Genomic DNA, 16,693 nt, shown 5'->3' on the forward strand with positions numbered 1-16,693 from the left:
ATAGGAATTCCCCCTGTGGAAGCAAATAAGTATGAAATTCCTGAGCACTCTCAAAGGTCAGTCCGATAGGCACGGCGGGGGGGTGGGGATGGAGGTGGTTCTGGGCTTCCCGACACTGAGGATGGCTGAGGCATCTCCCAGCCACGCCTCTTGGGGCACTCCGGAATGAGCTCTAGGGACTGGGGACAAATCCTACGAATCACCGCCCCGCTAGGAAATCAGAATCACCCGGATGGCCAGGTTTGGCTACACTGACACCTCATCAGGGAGGCAGCTGGTTAAACTACAACGGAATGCAAAGGCGAGGATGGAAATCTGTGCACTAGGGCAATCCCGAGCTAATGAGGGAAGTCCCTCCCGCCCACCCCACCCCTCTCGTGACAGAAGGAGGAAAGGCGTAAAGCGCCCGGCTGCGCAGCCCAATCTCGGGTCCAGCTCCTCCCCGGCGAAGAGCTCCTACATACCCTGTCCAAGGTTGGGGATGTGTAAGGTCACTGGCTAGGGGGATCCCGGGTGCTCCTCGCCTTTTCCCAGAGGCCATGCTGGGAGCTCTGGACAGACTGCCCCGACCGACTGACCTTTCGCTTCCCTACCCCGGCAGCCGGCGGGTCACGTCTAGTCTAGCCGGCAGAACTTTCCCCCAGCCGCAGACGCCGGCTGGCCCGCCCCTCCAGCTAGTCGTAAAGTGCAGTAAAGGCGCCGGCGTTTTGCGGCACCGTAGGTGAGGCCGGCGGCGTGGGTATTAGCTGTGCGCGAATCATCGCTTTTGGTAGCTATTTTTTCTGAACGGCTGCTTTCTACCAATTTGGGGACCCAACTACAATTCTCTCAAGGGTAATTGTGTGCTCCTAGGTTAGTGTAACGAGAAAAAGGGGGGTAGGGTTGTTTAAAAACATTCCAATCCTTATTTAAGAGGCGTAGAGTAAGGTTCTCATACCTCGCTCATGACTTGCCTTCCCGCCTCGTGCTATTTTCATTTTTCATATTCAACACTAGAGTTTAGGTATCCTCGGTGTAGCTGACATTTGTTTTTCTTGTTCACTTCGTCCTGCAGTCTCCCTCCCCCCTGGACTTTGAAATGCTTTACCTGATCGGCCTGGGCCTGGGCGATGCCAAGGACATCACAGTCAAGGGCCTGGAAGTTGTTAGACGCTGCAGTCGAGTGTATCTGGAAGCCTATACCTCAATCCTGACTGTAGGAAAGGAAGTCCTGGTAGGTGCTTAAGGTTCTCCAGCCCCTGGGAGGAAAGCTAACAGCTGATTTTCATTACACTAAGCTGGGCGCAATGTTCAGGTCTTCTTGTTTAAACCTTTTAAAACACACCCTTTGCTCATTAAGGATCTGAGGAGTACAAGAATGGAAATAATACAACAACCAAGTGACTTGGAAAATGAAAGCGTGCTTTGTCTTACTTTACAAGTCTAATTTTGTGGCTTTCTCCAGTAAATAGGAAAGGAAAGTTACTTTACACTCCTGGGGATAGTTATCAAAATCCCTTATTTCATGAGATAGTCAATTTTTTTCTGAGTTGAGTGCTAATGAGGTACTGGCGTAGCCTTAATGAGTTAGTTATATATTCAGAAACCAAGCTGAAAGCTCCCTTTGAAGTATTTCCATAGGGAATAGTAATCGCCTTTCTGTCTGTATCTTATCCAGCGACGTCTTACCTTTAAAAAGACTCCCCGTAAGGCTTGTACACATACTCTTGTGTATATTGAATAAGCCTGGGACTTAATAACTTTAGGATTTGTTCATTTATCATGCATTTAGCTGGCTCTTGTTAAGGGCTCAGTACATTTTGGAGGAGGGGTTAAGTAGTTCATGTTCATTGTCAAACTCCAAATGGAATATAAATTAAGAGGAACAGAGTGTTGGCCGTGTTATAGGAGGAGGGAGAGGATTTTCGAATTGTCTGGTCTATAAAGGCTTCTCAACAACAACAAAAAAACCTAGAGAATTTCAGGTCTAATGCCCTCTCAGATTTACAGCCCAGAGAGTCTTGGTCACAGTTACCTTAAAATCTTAAGGAATCAAGGACTGCTACTTGAATTGGTATTGATATGAAAGTTGTGTCTAATGACCAGCTTTGATTCATTGACTCTGATTTGTTAGAATGGAACCAAAGTGGCTAAGCTCAAGCTAGTAAATATTCCTCTCTTATCAGTGATTAAGGAAAACTCGAATGGACTTAAATTCATCTAAGAGAGTAAAGACAAATACACAGATCAGCATTTTTTTAGGATAAGATGTCAGGATTTGGCTTAGAGGAAAGTTTGGAACTGACTCTAAATCTTCTGTGTTATATGTTACTTGTAACCTGGGGCAAGTCCTTTAACTTTAGTTTCTTACTTTATGAAATGGGCATTTAATGTTCACCTCATAGGTTCTTAATCTAGTGCCTGTCACAACAGTGTTCAGAAATGGTAGCTGTTGATGGATACATTTCTAGATTTTTCTAAACCTCAGTTACTTCATTTGTGAAAATAGAGATTAACCAGTCACGGTCTGCGAGATCGAGCCCCACAGTGGGGCACTGTCTCAGTGCAGAACCTGTTTAGGATTCTCTCTCCTTCTCTTTCTCTCTGCTTGAGTTCTTTCTCTCTCAAATAAACTTAAAAAAAATTAAAAAAGGTGATATATTTGAAAGTGCTTTGTAAATTTCAAGTGCTAACTAAATGGTAATGTTGGTTGCTATAATTTTTCCAAGTATTCTTTTGCCAAAAATGTAGAATTGAAGCTGGGCCCAACCTTACCTACAGGTGAATTATGTGTACTTTGTTAAGATGCTGGAATATCCATTCCGCTGCAATAAATATTTATATAGACTACTTACTGTGTATTGTTCTAAGTGCTTAAGATGTGGAAAAGGATTATTACTCTATAATTACTGTTGACAGTTTAGAGGCACAGAGAAACCTGCCCAAGGTCATACAGCGAATGATCAAGCCGGAATATGAGCCAACGCAGTCCCGAGTTGAGAAGCACCGCTCTTCACCTTTCTACCATACAGTATCTCTGTATACTCGGGGATAGATCATAGCTTCACAGAGTATTAATAATTTCAGAGAAAGGTAGAATTCAAGGCGGACAATTTTGCAGTCAAATGCTCTACCCCAAAGCGGACAATTTTGAATCTTCTTGTTCCAAAATTCCGTTGGTCTGTTCTTCATGAGCCTCTCCAGGTCCTTAGTTCATGTTTTTCCCTGAGCAACTTTCTGTGCGACATCAGCCACCTTTAGTGACTCTTTTCTAGGATAACTTAAGATATAAATAAATAGATTCATGCCTTATATTACCCAGTAAAATGTCAGAGCCACTTTCTCTTCAGTGGCTTCCTTTTTGTTTCCTTTCATTTTTTTCCCTTCCTTTCTTTCTTTAAACAAATTGATTTTTAAAAATTGTTGACACATGCTCATATCTGTATATACAACCCAGTCTCAGTAACTGGATAATTATTACACAGTGGGGAAAAAAGGTTGGAAAAAGCTATTTTCTGCAGTGGACATGTGCTTTCTTTTTATTAATAATTACACAAAATTATAAAAGGCATACATGGATGTTACTAAAGAAATCTGAAATTTAGCTGTTCTTATATTGAAAACTATTGTTTTCGAGTTGCCAAACAAGTAGTATTGTTTATATGTTCTGTATTATTCAAAAGTTAAACTAGAGACAGTGAATCCAGGAAAGGGTTTTAGCTTTGGTGTATACACTTTGAATTTCTTTCAAGACTTTCTATAGAAAGTCTTCTGTAGAAGATAAGTTATGATATTCTATGCCAATTTGGTGTAATACACCTATAGTGCCTTATACAAAGAGGTAAAAGGTATGATCTTTGTTCTCTAGTGGTTTGTGACTTATTTGTGTGTACCCAGGAAAACTTAAATAATAATGGAAGATTTAAGTAACAATTCATGACAACAGTGAAGGAAGAAACTATAAAATTATATCGCTGGGAAGAATTTAGATGATCTTACTTAAGCCAGTGTTCATGTTTTCACAAATTAGGAGAAGCTGCCTCAAATAATAAGTAATTGCTAGTTATTTATCTACTTGAAATCCATATAAGAAAGAAGATCACACATGGGGCACCTGGGTGGGTCAGTTTGGTTGAGCGTCTGACTTCAGCTCAGGTCTCCCGGTTCGTGAGTTTGAGCTCCATATCAGACTCTTTGCTGTCAGAGCAGAGCCTGCTTTGGATCCTATGTCTTCCTCTCTCTCTGTCCCTCTCCTGCTCACACTCTCTCAAAAATAAACAAACAAAAAAAGATCACTTCGGTCCATGGTGGTCAAGAAATACTACAGAATAGATGTAATTTGTGTCTAAAAATTATGCATCCTAATCTTTCTTTTGTTTTCATGGTCTAGAATGAAAATGGCAATAGTTGCATAGCTCTGCAGGGTAAATAGAGAAAGCAGCTATGGCCAGAGGAGGCTAATTTTGGGGCTCTAGCAAACCCTGCAAAAAGCAGAAGAGGTCACTAAGCTCTGCCTGCCTGGGACTTATTTGTAATACATGTGATGTTTGTAATCATCCAGGGTTCTGTGACTTTGGACAATCACTTTTCTGTGGTCTTTTTCTTATCTCTAAACCAGGGATAAAAATAGGGACTGTCACATAGATTGTAATGAAGATTAAATGAATTCATATGCATAAGTTCTTAGAACTATGCCTGACCCCAGAGTGATCCTAATGTAAATGTACTATAAATATTGTTATTATAGATAAGACTTGGCAAAGGGAAGAGAAGGAGACAGTTGTTATAGATAGATTTGGTAAGGGAAGAGAAACAGCATAGCATTCTTTACTGAAGAAAAAATGTGAGCAAAAGCATGGAGGGGACAAGCATAATAATTTGCTATACTTGTTCTTGGGCATCACTCCAACAACTTTCATTTTTGTAGTATATGTGTACCCTCTCCTTTCTTCCTAATCTACTTCATCTGGGTACCAGCTCACTCTACTTCCTGTCTTCCTATCTGATAGCTGTGGAATGATGTTGGAGGGACAGTAAAGGACTTCCCACTAGAAAGATGAGGCAACCAGCTATGACCTTCATTCATTTCCCCTTTATCCTGACCCTAAATCTGAATCTGTCTTCCCTTCAGTTTTAGAAAATGACTTTTTGGGGATGTCTGAGTGGCTCCGTCAGTAGTGTCCAGCTCTTCATTTTGGCTTGTTTCATGATCTCACAGTTTGTGGGATCGGGCTCTGGACTGTCAGCATGGAACCTGCTTGGAATTCTCTCCCTCTCTCTCTCTGTGCCCCTCTGCTTGCATCTCTCTCACCGAAAAAAGAAAAGAAAATGACTTGTCAGATTGAAGTTTTCTTCCCATTCAAGACTAAGTAGATTTGTGCTTTTTTTTTCCCCAAACTTCTTTCTCTCCCCTTCCCCTGAAACTTTACTCCCATCAGTTATTTTTCCTTCTTTATGTTTGGTCTATCTTAATATGCTTCTCTCCTGAATCTGAAACCATATTTAGGTATTGTCCCTTCTGAAAACTCCCCTTTAATTTTTTTTTAATGTTTTTTCATTTTTGAGAGAGAGAGAGAGACAGCATGAGTTGGGGAGGGGCAGAGAGAGGGAGACACAGTGTCTGAAGCAGGCTCTAGGCTCCAAGATGTCAGCACAGAGCCTGATGCGGAACTTGAACTCATGCACCATCATGACCTGAGTCAAAGATGGACACTCAACCGACTGAGCCAGCCAGGCATCCCAAACCTCTCTTCTTTTATACATCTTTTCTCCATAGTTATCTCTTCTTTATCCAAAGGTTTTGAAAAAGCATACTTTTATTGTCCCTACTTCACTCATGTCTCATACTCCTGTGAGCTAACTTCCATTCCTCTGAAATATTTCTGTTTGTTGAGCGATTATTTGACAGCTGAGCATGCTAGAGGATAGTTTTCAGTTCTTACCTGTTTTACTTCCTTTGACATACTTGCTCACTCCTTGAAGGTGGCATTTAAAACATGACTTTCTCTTGGTTTTATTTGTACTTTTCCATTTTTCTCAGTCCCTTTTGTAAGCCTTATTTCTCTGTTCTTTCTTTAAATGGCAGGGTTTGTGTGTTTTTTTAAGATTTTGTTTTCTTGTTTTTACATCTCCTACTTCTGGACTCTACTTTTCCAGTTTTTGACTGAGTAGTTACATTGTATGGTATAAAATTCACAAGATACTAGGGGCGCCTAGGTGACTCAGTTGATTAAGTGTCCAGCTCTTGATTTTGGCTCATGTCATGATCTCACGATTTGCGTGACTGAGCACCATGTAGGGCTCTGTGCTGATAGCATGGAGCCTGCTTAGGATTCTGTCTCATCTCTCTTTGCCCCTACCCTAGTCTGTCTGTCTGTCTCTCAAAATAAATAAATATTTAAAATATAATTTAAAAGATACTAAAGGGTATATACATTGAAAGATTTCTATCCCAGTTCCACTTCGTAGAGGCAGTTATTACTAATTTCTCATGTATCTTTCCAGAAATACCCAAAAGTAATTTTAATTTTGAGCTTTTACCTCCCCCCTTGTACAAAACATGCCAACCTAAAGCAAGAATGAATTTTTTTAGTTTTACCTTCATTTTCATATAGGAGATTAGGGCTGATACTATACGCAAACTGGCTAATAAGTCATTTGATAATATATAATATTAATTGTTAAATAATACTGTTCCTCCCAGCCCCTTCCCTGATTCTTATTAGATTCCATGCTCCTATAGCACTTAAAGATGTGGTTAGATAATCCCCACTAGACATTATAAACCACAGGACCAGCCATGTATGTCTCATTCACCACTGTTTGCCAACATCAAGCATAGAGTTTGGCTTGGAGGTTGTGTATAGAAGATATCCATTGTGTGAGTAAATGAATAAATAAGTAGGTAAATAAAAAATAATTTCATAGCAGTTTCTTACTGCTTTTGCTATCTCTTCCCTCTTTTACATTTTTTTCTCAAGAGGATCAGCTCTTTGGTTATACTGGAGTGTTTGGGGGTATATGTGGATGGGCATGCATGTGTGGAAGCTTTTTTTTTTTAAACATTGTGTTTCAATTAGATAGTGAAGGGTTTCTTAGGATAAGTGATAAATACGGAGTGATACATGATAGAAGTCTTAAGAGTGGGGTTTTCTGTTGTTAAGTCATAAAATATTGGATAGGATTTAGGATTACTGCTAGTGTGAAGCTAGTTGCATATGATATTTTAATTTTTTTTAATGTTAGAAGTTCAGGAAAAAAGTCGTCTTTCAGTTTTCAGTAATCATAGTATGTCTTAGATATATGTGAATATAACTGTTCACCCACTGGTAAGTTTTCTGGGCACATAAAATTAAAGTAAGTTATATTCAAATTAATGATCAAGAAAAAAATATAAAAGTGAAAATAAAGAGAAGAGTTTTTAATCTTTAAAAACATTGTTGTCATTGGGAACTTATGGAACATCTCTGTGAATAGGTGGTTTTTTTTCCACATTTCAGGAACAGATTCTAGTTAAGTATTAGGAAATTATCAGAGTTAGAACGATAGCCTTTATCTTCAAATGCTTTGTCATTTGTTCATTTACTCTTTTGGTTGAGAGATGCTGTTGAGTACCGGCTGACGCTTCTGTTACAGCCATGCTCATAATGTTTAACTTCTGTTATGATCCTTAGAGCTCAGACTTCTCGGCATGTACAAAACAGCATTTGTGCGTCCACTTTTACTATATTTGAATTGCATGTTACTCCACAGGAAATCAGTTAATGAGATTCATGACTTTGCATAATAGTTTGTAACCACTGCCATATGACCACTGGCGCACCCATTCACTCTGTGCTAGCATGCTGCCACCCATTAAGGCCAGCCTCCTGGGTTTATTCTTTAGAGTTGAACTTCAGGGAATTGGTTCACAAAGCAGTTTATGTGGAGACTTCCTATATACTTAGAATTCTTTTCTTTACCATGCACTCTGCTTTTCTAGCAGGAAATAGGAAATATAGTTTATTTTTATTATTATTATTTTTTAGTTTAGAGAGGGAGAATGAGTGGGAAAGAGGTGCAGAGGGAGAGAGAGAGAATCTTAGGCAGGCTCCATGCTCAGCACAGAGCCCGAGTGAGGCTTGATCCCATGATTCTAGGATCATGACCCAAGCCAAAACCAAGAGTCTCACACTCAACTGACTAATCCAGGCTCCTCAGAAATACAGTTTTCAGTCTTTCCTGCAATTATATAGGAATGTTTGCTGGTTCTGTGAATACTAAATCTTAATTTTCTATTATTTCTCATTGAAGTTATCTTTTATTTTAGCCAGTGTCCTATAGGTTTTCCTATGGAAAATTTAATAAAATCCAAATTACCATGTATGTTTATAATTATTATTTAATGTTATTTTTATTAGTATATTTATGAAATAAGGCTCATACAAACATGTTCTCTGTTCATTCTACAGCTTCTGCTAGTCAATTAGACTCAGATTGAGAGATTAAATTTAAAATGCAGAAAGTCTCAGATGTTCGGAAGTCCACCTCCTCTTGGGATATTAACATAGCCCCAAAGACAGGGTTTAATTGCAACATGTTACAGAGTGCTAGCTCACTGATGAGTCCTATTCAGTGATCTATGTCTGGATGGTTGCCAAAATTTGCACCAGCTCCAGACAAAGATTGGTGTGTGTGTGTGTGTGTGTGTGTGTGTGTGTGTGTGTGTGTGTAAATAGTCATCTGCTGTCTCATTTTGATATTGGACTTAAATCTGTAGGAGGAGTTTTATGGAAGAAAATTGATTCTTGCTGATAGAGAAGAAGTGGAACAAGAGGCAGATAATATCTTAAAGGATGCCGATATCTGTGATGTTGCATTCCTTGTGGTTGGTGATCCATTTGGGTAAGTCAAAGCAGGTATTTTGAATTTTAATTATTTGCCTTTTTTATTTTAATCGGTAAGAATTATTCTATTTAAAACCTTTTACTTGCCACCACCAAATAAAGGACTCAGTTTATGTAGGCTCTAAAATCTCATAAACTTTCATTATCTTTGAGATTAATGAAGAAAATCTGCTTGATAAGTATGTCATCATATGTCACTCTTACATTGGTTATTAAGGGTCTTCGAAAATTGTATCATTGCTTTTGCTATGCTGTTACAAGATAACTTAGGACATCACATTACTTACCTGGTATGTCATTGTTAATAAGTGGATTATATTATCAAGAGTTATACCTACCATTTATTTTGCAGGTAAATTGCAAGCATCTCCTGTTCCTTTGTCTTAAGCTTTTTTTTTTAATCACTTCATATTTAGCAATATTGTCACTTTGCTTGCCTTGAATTTAAAAATCTGTCAAGCCTCGGATTTCAATTTCTTATATCCCGTGGGAGCTCTGTTCTTTCCCCATTACTAAAAAGATGAGTTTCTACTTGTCTGGTCAAGCATCATCAATCTCTAATGTCAAGCCAAACAGAGGAGTTCTTTGTCTCCAGCTGGTGACCCAAGATTTATGTCACAGATTTAAGGAACATAAGGACAATTAAATCACTATGAACTCACCACCAAGGATGTTTTTCAAAAAGAATGGAGTTACATGTGCATGTGTCTGTCAAAAAAAAGTAATTTGAATCAGTGTGGTGTGCCGGAGGTTATGTTTCCTTATTATACTTGGTTGCAAATGACATTGGAATCACACATTTAAAAATAACAAATAGTTTGTTTTAGCCTCTCACATTGTTTTCTAGAAAAGTAAGTCTTCCTCCAAATTAGCAATACCTATTTTTCCTTTATTTTTTTAGCCGCAAAATAGTAAAATAAAAATAAATGTGATGAAAAAATCTGTATATAAAATGCCTTGGAATAGGATTTTCTCATTATTGTACTGGACTCCTGCCAAAATTCCATATTTTTTATATTGACATCTTCTGAACTTACCTCACTTTCTTACTTGATGGTATCACAATTCTTACAGTCCTCCAAGAGCAATCTCAGAGTCACTTTTGACTTTCATGGCATCCAGTCACTGACAAAGTCCAATAAACCAGTGCTGTTTACATGAGGTTTACAGACTGGAGTCAGTCTACAAATGTACTAGTCCATGATGAGAACTACAGAAATTGAGAGTAAACATTTAGAAATTTATAACAATTTTTAGAAGTAATTTGGGGCAACTGGGTGGCTCAGTCAGTTAAGCGTCCGACTTCAGCTCAGGTCATGATCTCATGCTTCATGGATTCGAGCCCCGTATCGGGCTCTGTGCTGACAGCTCAGAACCTGGAGCCTGCTTCAGATTCTGTGTCTCTCTCTCCCTTTGACCCTCCCCTGCTCACGCTTTCTCTCTCTCTCTCTCTCTCTCTCTCTCTCTCTCTCTCTCTAAAATAAATAAAAACATTAAAAAATTAAAAAAAAAGTAATTCTATGTCTGTGGAAACTCATAATAAAAATTTGCAGCTTATATTTTGTAGTTTATATTTTATTTTCCTGATCATTAATTTTGATTGCATTTTATAAAACTATTGTTCCATGACCATTTAGAACTTAAAGTATTGCCCTTTCACTAGTTAGAGAAGCTCTGCTTTTGACCTTTCATTTTTTTATCCAAAATTTTTATATCTTTTTATTCCCTAGTTGAATATAGTAGCCTTATGTCTGGTCCAGGTGCAGACTCTTAATTCATTACCTATGTTGTAGTCAAATTTATGTTTGTGAAACCACAATTTGAAAATCTCATTTGAGCTCACAGTGAGAGTTATGAGCTCTCTCCATTGGCCAGATGGGAAAGGCACTGTGTAGCCCGCCCTTCTCCCTGTATCCGGGCCCTGCTCTACTGGCTGGCCCACACTCATGCCAACCAGCTTGCTCGTCCTCCATCATCTTGCTGTCTCATTCTGTACATCTCTTCAGACTCTTCCCTTCATCTTTAATACCCTTTGATATATTTCTGATTGTCGGAAGTCCAGCCATCTTTTGAAGCTTAACTCAGACATGACATTCTCAGTGATGCAGTCTTTTATTACCCTGATCAGAAGTTCTGTCTGTTTCTAACTGCTGAAATATTGTTCGTAAGAGTTTTCATACATGCCTCACAATGTATTTTTTTAATAAATATATACCTCTACCTTTTAGATTTGTAGGCTGTCTGTCACAATGGTATCTCCCTAGATTCCCTCACATGATAGTAGATATCAATTAAATATTAATAGAAAGAGTTGCTTAATATTTTGCCGGGGGTCACAAAGGAAGACAAGGCATATCTTGGACTTTTATCCATTCAGCAAGTATCTTTGGAGTACCTGTCTCATGACAGGCTTACCTACATACTGCACATATGTTAGATGATAAAACACGGGCGTTACAGTTTAGTAGGGAGGCTGACATCAATGAAAGAAAAAACAAATTTAAAATTTTGATAGGCTTGTCAAGGAAGAAAAAATAAGGACTAACAGGATATTGACTAATTTGTGCAGGGTATAAGGAAAATCCTTTTTGTTGAGGTAATATTTATCTGAAAAACAAGAGGAATAGCAGAAGGGAAGAGCATTGTAAGCAGAAGAAACAGCAAGAATGCATTCAAGGACCTGGAAGGCCAAAGTGCCTCGAGTGGGTGGGGGATGGGGACTGAGAAGGAGCTAAAGAAGTAGGTGGGACCCAGATCTCATAAGGCCTTGGAGGGGGTTAGGGGTTTTGTTCCATCTTTTCTGGCAAACCTTTGGTGGATTTTAAGGAGGAAAGAATCACAGTTTGATTGACATTCTTAAACGATCATTCTAAGTGCTTGCATGAATGGATTTAGGGAGGCAGGGTGGCTCTGGTAGAAGAAAGAAAAAGACAAACGGGGAAAAATTTAGAAGGAAGAATGCCAGTATTATGTAGTAGGTGAGGAAAAGAAAAAAAGCAAGTTTTCCAGAATTTGGGCTTTAGTGACTGAGTAGTTGATGGTGCCAGTTCTTGAAATGATGAAAACTTGTAGGGAAAATAATTGGGGAAAACAAGAATTATTTCTGGAAATGTTTTAAATTTGAGATATCACATAGGCAATTTGATATCTGCTGCTGGAGCTCAAGGGAGAAGGGATTATCTTGGATATGTGGCTTTAGAATTCATGAGTATGTATGGGGTGGGGCGAGAGAGAGAGATGGTGTTTATTTTTTTATTTTTATTTTTTAAAAAAGTTTTTTGTGGTTTTTATTTATTTTTGAGAGACAGAGACAGTGCGAGCAGGGGAGGGTCAGAGAGAGAGGGAGACACAATCAGAAGCAGGCTCCAGGCTCTGAGCTGCTGTCAGCACAGAGCCCGATGCGGGGCTCAAACCCATGAACCGTGAGGTCATGACCTGAGCCGAAGCTGGACGCTCAACTGACTGAGCCACCCAGGCGCTCCAAGAGATGGTGTTTAAAGCTAGAGAAATGGGTGAAATCACTTCAGGAAAGAACAAGGGGAAGAAAGGAAGACCTAGGATCAAGCCTAGGAAACTTGCATTTTGTGATCTGTCAAGAGCCAGAGGAAGAAGAAAACCGAGAGAGTGTGTTGTCATTAAAGCCAAGAAAAAAAGAATGGAGAAGAAAGAGTGGTTGACTCTGGTACACTGCTGAAAGACTGGGTCCAGGATGAGGATAGAAAAGCGTAAATTAAAAGGCACAGAGTTTGGAGTTAGTCCATGGTGGTTTTCTGGAGGACTTGGTGCTTGAGCTGGGTCTGGGTAGAATTCAGGAGGTGGAATTTGTGGAGGAGGTCAGTGGGGCTTAGGGGGTGGAAGGGAGAATTCCACGTAAATGAAAAATTGATTCCGAGAGGGAGTGCCTCGATGCTGTTACTGCCCTGCTCCAAAACCTTCAGTAGTCATTGAAGTTGACTTCGTGGCCTAGATCTTTTAATAGTCTATCTACTTTCTCCTTTGGTTACTGGTTTTTTTTTTTTTTCTTTTACTATGCTAGAGTCAAATTGTATAGTTTTGCCATTCCATAAGTGTTTTTGCAGTATTCATCTACCATGTCTTTGCTACTCATGCTTTTTCCTTAAAATAGACTTTTCTTGCCAGTTTGTTTCTTTTATTCCTAATTTATTGACGTTTAATTGACATACAGCACTGTAAGCTTAAGGTAAACAGTGAAATGACTTGACTCATGTATATTGTGAATTGAGTACCTCAGTAAGTTTAGGTAATATCCATCATACAAAAAAGAAAGAAAAAAACTGTTTTTTTCCTTGTGATGAGAAATCTTAGAATCTTAACAACTCTTAACAACTTTCAGATTCACTATACCACAGTGTCAACTGTAGTCATCCCCAACTACTCAGTAAAATAGTAGATTTTATAAGACCCAGCTCAGATGCCACGTTTTTGTGAATCCTCCATTATTTTATTCAAGAATGAGAGCCCATTTTTTTTTTGTCTTTTTTAACTCCTGGGCAGTTAATTTGCTGTCATTGACTAATAATCATGTATAACCTTATGTACAGATTTGTATAATAATTACCATAGCTCTTTTTCATTTACCCACTGGATTACTATTGAGATATTGGAGTTGGGATGGTGGGAAATGTGTACATTTTAATTGGGCCTTGAAGACTTAGGATTTGTGTGTGTTAAATGAATAAACCGGAAAGGGAATACAGAATGTGACAAAGCACTGAAATTCTTCCTTATGTACAACAAAAATTATTTATTTTTAAGCCCCTTTCTACTTATCTGAATAAAAACTTTGAGAAGTACTTAATCTCAAATTGTTTATTCTAAAATTTTTTTAATTGTAGTAAAGTTTATATAACATTAGCCACTTGAACCATCTTTCAGTGTGCAGTTCAGTGACATTAAGTACATTCACACTTGTGCAGCCATCACCATCATCCACTCTTAAATTCTGGAAGAAGGTAGTTGAGAGTCAGTTAAGTCATTTGATACAGTTTTCATTTTTCCCTTTTATCCAGGTTATTGATAAGAATGTGGAAATAAATCATATAAAGAATGTAAATGACTAAAAAAAATTGTACATGGATAGATCTGACTTAGTCATGTGAGAGAGGACAGTCTTAAGCTTTCTATCCCCATAAAGAATTTTGGGCATGATTAAACAAATTTTAGTGGTGATTGTATTTTGTTATTCCATTCTTTATTTCAGTATGCTCTGTAGCTGTATATATTTTATAAGCCATGAACACATACTTTCTTTATTTTTATGCTGTGTGCTTTTCCCTTTATGGCATACAAATACATAAAAACATATCTTTTTTGATTTGTCTTCCATTTGGTTTAATGTAGGTCATTTGATTTTTTTTCCATTCCATGCAATGGAATGTGCTTGGCATCTAGTAACTATCCAATAAATGTCAATGTATCATTAGTCCATTTATTTCTCCAAGGTAAATAAAGCTGCCATGTATGGATTAACATATATGTACCCTTTTCCCCCTCCTTCAATTCTCTCATCCGTACATTTTAGATTTTCTTTTTTTCTCTGGAATCAGTTTATAATACAAAAAAAAAAAATCAAAAGTTTTGAACATGGATATTTTCGAGCATATATTGTCAAATTACTTTTCACAAGGACTATACCAATTTATAATGCTTCCAGTAGTTTATGAGAACATCACTTTCACCAGATCATTACAAATGTTAGTGAACTTTCAGATCACAAGCCATAGCACTGTCAAATGTGGTGGTACTGTATCTGCGAATTAACATTATTAAAAAATAAAATTTAAAATAAACATACCAAGTCTTATACATTCAAATTGGTCCCTTTTATGTTCTTTATTTTATTTAATCCATTGATAAGAATACTCTTGAATTTCATTTGAAATTGCTTTCAGAGCAATTCCAAGTAAGAAGAATATTATTAAGATAAATTTATTACTATTTTTGGGCACATGGCTCTGTCCAAAATCGTATGTGTATATGTATGTACATATTATACACACACACACACACACACCACATATACTTTTCCAGTCACCAAAATGAAGCATTTTCATGATTCCTCGACTAGAAGGAATGTCCAGTATAATGGTTTAAGCCTGTGTTTCAAACGAATTTTTTCTTTTGCAGGAAGCAATATAATTTGGGTAATCATGATGATAAAATACCAATTTTTCATAGCAGAAATCTGAGGGACTCATTTAATCACATTTATGGCACGTTCACAAAATCAAATCACTTTGTCAGGTCATTAAATCTTCGTAGTATACCAACCACATCTGGTCATTTTAAATGAAGTTGCAGTAAAGAGAGGTGCAGTTTTAAACCAGGTTTCTTTCTGCTCATCTATTCAAATAACTCACCAAGTAACTAATTCAGTTTTCCTTAATCTCAGTGTTAAGGAGTAAATTCCTGTTGAAGATGATATTAAAAACATTCTTTATAACTGTCATATTGTTTTTTAAAAGCTTGCTCTAAATCAAATTAATGATTTTTTTTCATACTAGTTTTTATTTTATGTGTGATTACAAACGGGCTTCCCTGGTGGGCATTTGTTAATCTGTTTCTGACTGCCTCATGGGGTGAAAGCCCTTGATCTTCCTACTTGGTATGCATTGACCAGTTGACAGGATCTGCTGGTTTCTATGTAGTTTCTCAAACATGCTAATGTTGCTTTCCCCAGTAGGACCTGGAGTTTTCATCCAGGGGAAAAAAGGTTTTTAATAATGCAGTTCTAAATTGATGTGGGGTTACATTTCACAGTATCCATACTTATATTTACATATATTCTCTCCACCAAAGTCTATCTTATCATAATCATTAGATTTCTCTCAACAAAGGAAAGAAAACAGGCAGAATATGTACTCACATACACGTGCACACATACAGTTATATACGGTAACCAGACTGAAAACAGTTATAAATAAAATCACTGCTAGACAGATGGAAAATGCAACTATGATTATGTCAGATAGAACCCTAATATAAAGGCAAAAATCGACAGGCTACAAAAATGTTCTGTGTCATCTGCTCTGTAGTATTTCAAAATACAAACAGAGAAACCTTCAAAGTAGAGCAGAAATCATAGAGTAAGTCAGGTCGTGCCATCGTTAAGAACTCAGGGCAGTCATTTTAAGAGTTTAAAGGGGTCCTAAGACCCAAAGGTTTGAGAATTGCTGCTTGGGAGTTCACTTGCTGAACTTCCATTCCATGGATGTGTTTGCAGGTATTAAAGGGACAAAAGAGTAAGTAAAACTTCCCTTTCTCTCTGTAGCTACCAAGGTTGCTCTAGAAGGGTAACAAGTGCAGGTTAGCCCTGTGAAGGGCATGTGTAGACTTCACACTTTCCTCGTCAGAAAGCCCCCAGATTGAGGAAGAGCAGCCCCCATAACCCTTTGATTGACTTGAGCTCATGAAATATACCTTCACTGTCTTAAAAAGTCAGTGTTACTTTAATCCAACCTGATCTTTTCTCATTACAGGGCTACCACACACAGCGATCTTATTCTGAGAGCAACAAAACTGGGAATCTCTTACCGAGTGATCCACAACGCTTCCATAATGAATGCTGTAGGCTGCTGTGGTTTACAGGTAACACTGCAAAGATGTTTTTCTTTAACGGTAGTGTTTCAGAATACTACAAATTACAGGTAGATTTTGTTATATTTCATGAATTATAAGATGATATTATTTTATGTAATATATTAGCATGTACTAAATTTTTAAATTAGACTATATGATAATTATACTAAATTATAATTTTTAAACTATACTATACTAAATTGTACTATTTTATAAATTTATAAACTATA

At 37.8% G+C, this 16,693-nt stretch overlaps 1 protein-coding gene across 8 annotated transcripts in view; it reads left to right on the forward strand.

Annotated features, from left to right (window-relative positions):
* Positions 1-440: 440 nt before the first annotated feature.
* The window catches only part of DPH5 (diphthamide biosynthesis 5), a 53,892-nt gene continuing 37,639 nt past the window's right edge, over positions 441-16,693 (forward strand). For 4 of the 8 annotated variants that reach the window (XM_029946655.1, XM_029946654.1, XM_029946656.1 and 1 more), the window contains exons 1-4: positions 728-852; positions 1,055-1,213; positions 8,738-8,862; positions 16,364-16,472. In XM_029946655.1, coding sequence (XP_029802515.1) covers positions 1,079-1,213; positions 8,738-8,862; positions 16,364-16,472 — 369 coding nt within the window. In that variant the 5' untranslated portion in view covers positions 728-852; positions 1,055-1,078. Of the gene's footprint in view, positions 475-647; positions 853-1,054; positions 1,214-8,737; positions 8,863-16,363; positions 16,473-16,693 lie in introns of those variants that run through there. The other 4 variants (XM_029946660.1, XM_029946659.1, XM_029946658.1 and 1 more) reach the window with 4 other exon arrangements.

This window comes from Suricata suricatta, chromosome 8 (assembly GCF_006229205.1).
Source record: "Suricata suricatta isolate VVHF042 chromosome 8, meerkat_22Aug2017_6uvM2_HiC, whole genome shotgun sequence".
Classification (NCBI taxonomy): Eukaryota; Metazoa; Chordata; class Mammalia; order Carnivora; family Herpestidae; genus Suricata; species Suricata suricatta.